We start from the raw sequence: 10,911 nt of genomic DNA on the forward strand, positions 1-10,911 counted from the left end.
TTACCTTGGTTACAAAATTGTCAGAGCTGGCAGTGGTGCATTTCCCCCCTTGTTTGCCAGATCGAATTAAATATCCGATGTAGATAAACGAACATCTTAATTTTAATTATTTGGTTTGTCAGCACTGGCAGCCAGTGTCAGTCCCAATGCCTTGCTCAAGGACACATTCACAGTATGGACACTTTGGTCACAGTGAATGAAGTATAGTTGACTTCCAGGAAGTCAGACAGGTATTTGTAACATGGACAGCCAAACACTACAATATTTGAGGAGGAGCAAAGTGTTTATTAGGGGTTTACATTGCCACTATAATAAGTACTTACATGTTAAGCACAATGGATGCAACAGACAATATGAAGGAAAATAAGTTAACCATGGTGGTAAAACACTTGTAAACTACCATACATCATAATAATTATCTCTTGTGTCAGACTACAAACAATCAGGTAATACTAATATTTTAGTTAAATAGGTTTTTTACCTTTGATCAAAAAGTGGACATTGTCTTAACATTGAAAATGACAGTATCAGCATGTGGACAAATATCCTTCACAGCAACATGGTCAGGTATGTATTCCTCGTTATATAGAGTGAATTAATGAGTTGAATGAATTAACAAGTTATGTGAATGTTGTCAGTAATTACAATTACTGTTGACTAAAACATAAGCACCACTGTAGTTTTCCGCTTGCATTTTCCCAAAACGGTTTGGCCCCAAACGCTAAAACACTGTAAGCAGCGGGTTTAGTCTTTGTTTGAAGAAATCATTGCACTTTAAAATCTCTACAGTGACATGTTTTACAAAATTACATTGAACTGATTTTATTCCAGGAAAGTAATAGTTATGTTAGTTTTTGCATAGTCTTGCTTTGCCAAACCTTCCCTCACAAGCGCTGCGGAGCAGGGTCTGGCTAGTCCACACAGCATTCAGGGATGTAAGAAAAACATGCTCAGGTTTATTGGCATTTCTTTAAACCAATCACAATTGTCATGGGTGGCGCTAAACGCCGCACGGAGCCGCTGCAAAAAGGCCTCGGGAAGGAATTTGTATTGGTGGAATGTGTACTGTATGTTCAAAAGTTGTTTTACACATGCGAGAGAAACCTCAGGGGGGACGGATAGTCTAGCTAGCTGTCTGGATTTACCCTGCAGAGATCTTTTGAGTAGGTAACCATAGTCCTCATAGATCCACCGGAGTTTAAAAATAATTAAAAGAATGGGGTGGGAAACGGACATTGGCGAAAAGACATGCATCCGGTGAAATTTTCTCTTGCACCAGAGGAATCCCGGAAGTGTAACTTCGTGGTTACAGACTAGTTTTTGCATAATGAACATTCTTGAATCAAAAGTACAGAAATAATACCGTGCTGGCAGATTCCGTCCTGTTAAACCCACGTTAAATAGCTATACGATTAGCATAGAAGTCCTAATAAAATATGGGAATAAGTAAATTTCCCCAATTTACATTAAACTGACTTACAGTCCCAAACATTGGCATTATTGTGTCACAAAAGAAAATCCCATATAACACCCCCCCCCCCCCCCTCCAAAAATGTATCATCACATTTAACAGCACCTAGTGTATTCTTTATAGCAGTACCACTGGTGGTATGCCAGCTCCCTCTAGTGGTACACGGATGGAATCTCATATTGTTTAAAAAAATGAAATATATAAATTTGAAAAACATACCATAGAAATACATTTCCAATAATAATTTGCACTATTTAGAATATATTACTGTATTATACATATTACCTTTTTAAATTATATTGCTTTTTTAACAATTTTATTTGTATTTATTACTTATCTTTTTAAAACTTATATGTATATATATATATATATATATATATATATATATATATATATATTAATATATAATATATTTATCTTTACATGATACTTGTTGTACGTGGGTTGGAGAGAAACCTATTTTCAATTGCTTTGTATGTCCGGCACATATTGCAAAATTGACAATAAAGTTGACATGACAACATTTGTAAATAATTAAAAATAAGCATTTAAGTGTAATATTTGTTCTTTAAATATCAGCTTGCTACATAGTTGTTACATAAGTGGTTTAAATACACTGCAATCACAGCTCAAAACAGGAACTACCAGAATGATGAGGAGGAGAATATTTTGAGTAGACCTGCTAAAAGTATAGTAGACGAGCACAAGTGCTAGTCGCTACTTCAGCAACAGCACCTGCTAGTAGTAAATTATGAAAAAAGATAAGAAATTACGACCTGGGTTGCCTCAAATTTGGATTCAGTTGAAGCGGCACAGAGGAAATACAGCGTAGCTATGGCTGTAAACAATAAATATTGTAGGGTAAGTGTTTGCTACTCTATTTTAATGTGGGCTACGATGGTGGTACTAAGAGAGACTTATATTTTCTGAAGTGGTTGAGCTCTCTGCTTTAGCTACAGAGTGAGGCATCACACTTCTATTCCATCTTTGTTGGGAATCGCACATGCGCAGTAGCTAGGTAAGGACTATTAGCCAGTCAGAACCAGTGTATGAGGGCTTGCTATGCTAGCACATTGTTGAGCATTATAACGTGTGTTACAAAGTGATGCACTAACAGAGAAGTAAAAGCTGGACTACAATAGAGCTGTTTGAAGCAGTTTGTGAACAGTGTTTTCTCTGGAAGATGGTAAGACCCTTTGGGGTGGACTTTGGGCATTTTCACTTTGTAAACCTATAACAGGCACTTAAAAGATACATAACACAATAAAGGTGAGGGGAAAAGCCAAAAAGCATAATCTGAGCACTTTAAGGGAAAACAAATGTTAATATAACAACTACAAATTGTACCTAGACTACAGGCGAGAGTTGTGTTGTGTTGAATTCTAGACATCTTTCTTTAAAAAAAAAAAAAAACATTTTCTGAACAAATAAGTCAATAGAATACATTTCAACTTGTGGTGCTTTAGTTTTCAACTCCTTTCTTTTACAGTACACAAGTAGTTATTTGTAATGATGCTACATAATATGGAGGGACAGGCTTTTAAATTTAAACATATCAAATCTGCTCAAATCATACCATACATACTGAGACAGTAGTGAATCACCTTAAAATAAACCTACAGTTGCACTAAGCCTCAAACGTTTTGACTCTTACACTGTTACATCTTGCTATAAATGAGTGGAATTCATTGTTCAATGAGTTAGTGTCTCACCAAGAACCATCACAGCACTTGACGTACAGAGCGCTGTTTGCACTTACACTCTTGACGGTATGACATGCAATGACACATCATAGCTTATCAATACATTTTCAAATTTCTGAAAAATATATATGCACATAAAATTTGCTGAGTGTTGTCCAGCCCGCTGGACAATTTGTCTATTGACTTGTAAGCAACAAAAGACAAAAAGAGAATTAGGAATTGTAATTGCCAATATCTTTTGGATTTTTAGGGCACTCTACATGCTTCCTTTTGTGCTCCAATAAGACGATTTAGAGACAATCCCAATTTTTTTATCAGATCAGATCCTGGGCCAGGTCACGAATAACGGTCAAAGCTCCAAGGTCGAAGCCACAGATGCTCAGTAAACCCCTGTCTTCTGTGTCTGCTATGGCGTGTCCAATGGAAGTCAGCCCACACACCACCAATTTGGAATTGGCTCCGGATTTCTGTTGAGAAAATACCCATCAACTTTTTACTTTTATTGTTTTGGTTTATGGGCTCTAAATTTTACTTTCTTTGTTGTGTTAAATACATTATTTTTTAAAGGGGAGCAAATGACAGTTTCATTCAGTAACCATTATACAATTACAGAAAACTGCCTGTGTCCTAGCGCTCAACTTCTTAACACAACACAATTTCATGGAATAAACTGTACTAGTCAAATGCCATGTCATTCTGGAAATTGATCAGCATTGATATTAATGTGAAAAGGAACCTCATCCTATTTGTCTGATTAAGTTTGCACCAATTAAATTGCAAATAAATTTTACCTGGTGTTTGTGTAAGCCTACTTTCTAAAACAATCTTTATCCCAGAGGACATTAAATCCACTCCCCAAGGAAACATGTAAGAATAAATGTACTTGTCTGTGCTTCTTCAGAGACTCCACTGGGCTGGCAGTGAACGTACACAGCGGGTTGTTGGTCAGAATGATGAACACATCTACAGCTTTCCCATTCTCTGTGGCCCATGTGATGGGAAGGGTGCAGTCTGTGCTGCCACCCGGGATCTGGAACAAACAGTATGGTGGAAAGGTCAGAAACAGAACTCAAGATCAACATAAGTCAATATGAACACAATGCTTGTTTGCTATTGGAGTGACCAATATATGTTTTACAATGTGTTTACAGAATGTAGTCTGTAATTAGAGATGGTTGTAAAATGTATGCGACCGGAAAATCTTTTTTTTACTCAAATTATGCTGATGGTGATCAGTAGCTGTAATTCATTTCTTATTCTTTGAAGCTGTGACTTACCTTAACCAGCTCAAATGTTGCTTGTGCGAGAGTCATGTCAGCACAGACAGAGCATGGAACCAAAGCTCCTTCGGAGTAGGCCAGCACATGTGTGTCTGCCTCTGTCCTTGCAAAAATCTGCCAGGCAAACGAAAAGCAGCACATCACAATTACAAAAATCCCTCTTAGACATATGCAACACACAATGCTACAAAACAAAATAACTAGACATGCTATAAGTACTCTCACATTTTACATGTCTTTCAGCTAATAACTCCCAGAGGGCCTGTGGACTAAGATAATTGCACTGTGGAAAGAATTTTGTGGGAATCCATAGTATGTGTCAACAGACTAATTCCTTGACTAGGCTTCAGATGGGACGACCTGGGCCCTGCCGTCACAGCCATTCCAACTGGGGCAACACTGACCCACGCAATGTGTAGATATCTAGCTCTAGTAATGTCTTACCATGGCAATAGCTGCAGCGGCGACAGCAGTGCTGATCGATGTCCCTGGGACAATGCTGCTCAGTGATGTACTCACGTCTACTGCCACTACGATGCGTTTACCCACAGGCTCCACATTCTGGGGACAGAATTGCAACAGGACGAGAATTTAACAGTTAGCTGATGCTATTGTTTGCCGTCTTCTTTGAAAGTCTTTGAGAAGCTTAGAAACATAAAAAGAACCTACCATAAAACTCTTGTAAAAGGCAGAGTCCATTGCTTGGAGGATGCTGCTGACTGGTTCCCATTTTGTTTTACCCTGATAGCCTTGGCCTCTTTTGTAGTTTTCAGAAAACAAAAGTATGTTGAAAGGGTGGATCTTCGCCTGTTGAAGACGGGCATTAAATAGTTGAACATTTGACTCATGTTTAATTAAAAATACTTCTGTAAATAAATTAGCCAGTCCTATGGGTCCTACCTTCGCCAGGGCTGTCGTGCTCTGGATTCTGTCACACACAGCTTGTGTTTCTGAACTTCCTGGTTCAAGAATGTTTTTTGATGTCATCTTACCCAAGATCTTTAGCACTGAATGGAGAGGCATTTCCTTTAACAAAGCTCTCCATACCTCCAGAAAAAAAACACATACCCCCTTTATCAGTTGATAAGAAAAAAAAAAATCCATTCCAAATGACAAATGCACTGACAATGCAATGCTGTTTTCCAGCTGAAGTGTTTGAAGTCAGAGATTCCCACCAGCACGAACCACCCACCACCCACCTGTTTGGACTTCAGATGGTCTGTCAGCAGCTGTTCCCTCTCCAGTTTGTGTTCCTCTATTAAATTGATGACCTCTGTTTCATCACAACTGTGCTTGACCTTCTCCACCACTTCGAGATACGAAAGCACTTTGACAACCTCGTCTGAGTTCTCTTTGTCAGCGTAAGCAAGCTGGACTTCTTTCCATCCTTTTGTTACATATTTGCAGATCAAGGCAATTGCTGAAAACACAAATGACCATGACAGTCTTACTCAAGTGGTCTTTTTTCATCTTAGTCATGACATAAGGTAAAAAAGTACATGATACAGATTGTTAGGACAGGTTTACAAATGTACCGGGTCAGGAAAGATATACCATCAATCTTACAACACAAATCAAGATCAGGCTTTGGTGCTGGTATTTTGAACATTTTGTCATTCATTTAACTTTGATATTTTTGAGCCAGTAGCATGTAGTGCCTTCTGTCCTTGTTGCTAAGTGGCTATGTTACCACTGTTTGTCTTTTCTATTGAAGTTTTTCAGTTTATCATGACTTTTGAGGCATTTTCCCCCCTCTCATCATTACATGACTTTGTTGCATTTACAACACTCTGTGAAATCTTATCAATGATGACCGTAAGATCTCCATTAAACCTCACACATACTGATTATTGATATTTAGCTGAGCAAACTTTCTACAATTTAGTTGTGTTGCCTGTAAATATACATATGTTCTTGTAAATGTATTTATCTGATGTTTGTGAGCTATGTTTCTCTTGTATATTTAAACTTCATAGTAATTTTTACCACATGTATTTTAATTGGTAGGTATATATGTAATTTTACTTCTTTTAGGGCGACTATTGCCATCTGCCTTTTGGCTAACTCTGGCATTTTGACAGAAATGTTTATTAATATGCACTGTCCCTGTAATAAGTAAAATTAAAAAAAAAACAGTAGTCAGTATGGTCTGTGTTAACTCACCTTCATTAGCTGGTTTAGTGTGTGAGAGCCTAAGCAGATCCTGGTGTGACCATCCCTCTCTCTGTTTACACTTGGTCACAGCCACAGCCAGACTCATGGCGTCTTGCTCATTGTACCAATCAGACACTGCTCTCCTCAGGGCACGTCCCCAAATACCACACTTCATCCCCTCTTTCAGTTCCTTCTTGTTATTTATGAAAGAAAACAGGTGGGCAGGGTCCTGACAAACTTCCTTCAGGGCTTTAAACGCTGCCTGTCTGGTCTTTAGCTCCGAGTGCTGGGAGCACAAAGCCAAGGCAAAATAGGAGGGGCCGAGTCGGACAGCTCTCCCATCCTGAGTGAACCTTTTTATCTCCTCCACCACCTCGACACCTCGGCTCTGCTGCAGCAGGGACAGCAGAGCTCCGGCGCTCTCCATGCTGACATGGCCCTCCGCTCTGGCAGTGTATAAGTCTCCCTCCGAGCCATAGCAGAGGAAGCGGCACAGTCTGGCCTTGTCACTGACCTCCCAGGGACAGCCATCACCAGTTGCGTTCAAGGGTGTGGTTGCTTGGAGTACTTACGGAAGGCTCCATTGTAACTCTAGAGAAAGTCTGAAACAGAAAGTGGAGAAAGGGAATCTTTCTACCAACTTTTATTTTAATTGGCCACAGTGACTGTCTGATACTTAAAAAGAACGTTTTAAACAGACACAGATCAAAATAATCCTGTGGACTACATGTACCAACCACAGCTCGGATTTAAGAGGATGCTGACAGACAGAGTAAATTTCCATTCATGATCCGTGTGTGAAGATTAAGCAGCACTGCAACTTCGCCAAAACGTAACCTCAGTAAACTGCTGTACGGATTTTAGCTAACCAGAGACTCAATTAATACAAGATAACGTTAACTTCGCTAGCAACATTACTCATTGCCCCAATGCACTGACATAAATAACTTAAAGCCGATTATAAGACATGATGATACACAACAGACAGATGCAAGCCACACTGAGCCGATAATAGAGGATGCTAGAAAACCCTGCTAACAAGCCTGTCAACATGAGCTAACGTTACCAGTTCCCTGAAGAGGAGGGCAGGCTGGGCAATGGGAAGTTATTTAACGTAACCCAAGTAGCTTAACGCTACCCCTTCTTAAAATGTTAAACATACATCGTAAAAAGATATGTAACGTTAGCTAGGTACGCAGCAAAATACCCAACCTACTCCTACGCTTCTCTGCTAGCTACTAACGTTAATGTTAGCATCCCGGTATCCTCTAACCACAGATATCAAGTACCACAGCTTTGTCCCAACGGAAAGCTAGGCGCAGCTTGATGCAGCTCGTCTGGGGCAGCTGGTTAACGTTACCTAAGTACGCAAACCTTAACTAAATTGTGTTGTATTCACTTAAAATATACGATTTGCTACGTTTGCTAAAAAAACATATCGGTCTACTACTAGCGGTTACATGGTATATAGCGTCATGAACTTACCACAAAATATGTGTGGAGTGGTAAAGTTTTTTGATGTAGCAAGATGAAAAGAGGCCTCCCCTCTGACCGACTAGGGAGATAATCAGGGGCGGTACCGCGATGGAAGCTGGGATACCGAGTGCCATCCCACCATCGAGCAGAAGCGGAGGTCCATCGAACATTTGTGATTTTTGGGGATTTGTTTCTGGTAGGCTTTCTATGTCAGTTTCATTTCAATTGGCTATATGATTGGGCCTCTTGTACACACACACACACACACACACACACACACACACACACACACACCACACACACACACACACACACACACACACACACACACACACACGGTACCTTTTTTAACTCCAACCTCAATCTCCTTGATGCTGACAGTTTTTGAACCACTAATTCTACAATCAAATTTGAAAAGATCCAGGTAGGCAACGGAACATGGAAGGAGGCATTTGTTTTCTATATTCACATACATATTCACAAACCATACTGTTTTCCTATTCTCTTTACAGGACATTGCATTTTAATGGCAGTGACTGAAGGCATTTAGAAACCTGAACTCTGGAGCTTATTTTGGATATGGGATTTAAAAAAAAACTGAACATACATTAAGTACCCGGTCACCACTGGGTGGCAGTAGCATATCAAACGCAAGGATACAGGGTGCATTGTTACGACACTATTGAAGGCACACTTAGTATTTTTGTTCAGTATATGAATTTTGCAAAGTTGTATGACTTTGCCACAAAATTGAACCAAAATCGAAATGCCTCATGATGCATACCTGGCAAAAGCATTCACATTTCAAGAGCAAAATCACAAAATACACAAGAGTCTTACAGCCACTTGCATGAAACCATGAATATTAAGGTTTACGTCTAATACATTGTCTTTCACAGCCAGATGCACCACAGGGTTAAAAACCACAGTTTAACCTTTGGCGATGTCCAGTGTTCACTGTGCACCAGATGGCACTGCCTGCAGGTTGTTATATTGTATTTATTGTTGTATTGTTATGTCAGACAGTTAAGTTGATATTTTGAGGAAAGGGGAAGTACCTGCTCAGTGTCTGTGCAACACTTTAACACCCAACATGCATGATGTCAGTCCTAGTGCACGAGATAGACCTCACACTGCAAACTGATTGGTTTTGAACTATGGTTATGAATTATGCTGCATTAGATCTCCAGTGCTTCATATCTTCAAGGCCGTTCTGTCCTTCCTAAGGCCTCTTTGCTTAGTAGCTGCCTCAAACAGGACTTTGCATTGCTCAAATTGAATTAAGCACGGGAAGGAGTTATTCTCCAGCGCAATGTAGATTTTCCTCTGTGCCACAACAAAATACGGTGGACTTGGTTGCTGCAGGCTCTGGCTGATGAGCTTGCTTGAGTAGAAATCTAAGTTTACCGGCAAAAATTCGACAAAATAAACAAACAGCAGTAACACTTAATAATAACCATCATTAATAGATGGTAAATTGATAGTTAATTAATCTTTGTTAATTGTCATTTATATATCTATATATATATCTATATGTATATATACGGTATATGTAAATATATATATATATATATAGAGAGAGATACTGTAAATAGATATGTGTATATGGAGCAGCTCCACATATATATATGTGGAGCAGCTCCACATATATATATGTGGAGCTGCTCAGCGGCCAGCAGATCAGGCTGTGGCTGTACTGAGCAGCTTCTAGGTATGATTGTCTAACTGTGAGTGTGATCCTGTAAAAGAGAGCCTTCCTCTCAGTGAACCTTCCCTGAATAAGTAAAGGTTAAATAATGAAAAATAATAATTAAAAAATAAATAAGTAATTAAATAAAAAAAAAATATATATATATATGTAATAAATATATACATTACATAAAAAACATTATTTACATATAAATAATGTTTTTATATAATCTAATGAAGGGCAAGAAATGTATCATTGTTTTACCAAGCAATGATAAATTGTACTTACATAACATAAAAAACCCCAGCCGCAACTTTACAATAGCTCTCCAGATAATATCTGTTGATGGTTTACAAAGTATTTATATAAAAAAACCCCAAAAAACCCACACACGGCCAAGGCAACAAAGAAGTGGCTCAAGGAGAAGCACATTAAGGACCTGGAGTGGCCTAGCCAGTCTCCGGACCTTAATCCCAAAGAAAATCTGTGGAGGGAGCTAAAGGTTCAAGTTGCCTAATGTCAGCATCGAAACCTTAATGACTGAAACCTGGTGGCCAACTACAGGAAACGTCTGACCTCTGTGATTGCCAACAAGGGTTTTGCCACCAAGTACTAAGGCTGAATCCCATTTCTCCATCTTACCCCTACCCCTTGGCCCTTACCCCTACCCCTTGGCCCTTAAAACCAAGGGGTAAGGGGTAGGGGTGAAAACATACCCCTATGAAATGGGACACCACTTGGTGACATCACCATGCAGTATTGATTACAAACCTCCAAGATGCCGTCTCTGTCTGTTGATTGTGTGGGTTTGGACAACAGTGTCATATGTATTTAAATATTTATATATTTTAGGTTCACTTTGGTGGTGCAGAGGCAGATGTTCTTATCTGTGTAGTACTTAGGTCTGTTTGCAATACAAATGTGTATACACATGTATCATGTATACATACATATACACCATGTATACATGGTGTGTGTATATCTGTTTCAGTTATCACCATTTTGAATGTCATTGATGTTCACAAAAACATTTTGACAAAAATCTGTCTTTATTGGTGATAAATTGAACATAACCGGCAAAAACGTTACATAAAATTATGTTACAGAACCTACTATTACTATTACTATTAGAACCAT

The 10,911-nt window shown here is 39.0% G+C and overlaps 1 protein-coding gene across 2 annotated transcripts; it reads right to left on the minus strand.

Moving 5' to 3' along the window:
- Positions 1-264: 264 nt before the first annotated feature.
- ro60 (Ro60, Y RNA binding protein) lies at positions 265-8,340 on the minus strand. Of its 2 annotated transcripts, none has more exons than XM_032532410.1 (9): positions 8,094-8,340; positions 6,618-7,210; positions 5,654-5,874; positions 5,355-5,501; positions 5,124-5,261; positions 4,899-5,015; positions 4,452-4,568; positions 4,058-4,204; positions 265-3,641 (listed from the first exon to the last, which is right to left on the minus strand). In XM_032532410.1, the coding sequence occupies exons 2-9, from the start codon at positions 7,033-7,035 to the stop codon at positions 3,489-3,491; spliced, it is 1,458 nt and encodes a 485-aa protein (XP_032388301.1). In that variant the 5' UTR covers positions 7,036-7,210; positions 8,094-8,340; the 3' UTR covers positions 265-3,488. The 2 variants fall into 2 exon arrangements, with proteins under 2 accessions (XP_032388301.1, XP_032388303.1); XM_032532412.1 differs by having other exon boundaries at positions 6,618-7,199; positions 8,094-8,194.
- Positions 8,341-10,911: the final 2,571 nt, after the last annotated feature.

The sequence above is a fragment of the Etheostoma spectabile genome, chromosome 12 (assembly GCF_008692095.1).
Source record: "Etheostoma spectabile isolate EspeVRDwgs_2016 chromosome 12, UIUC_Espe_1.0, whole genome shotgun sequence".
NCBI classification, from domain to species: Eukaryota; Metazoa; Chordata; class Actinopteri; order Perciformes; family Percidae; genus Etheostoma; species Etheostoma spectabile.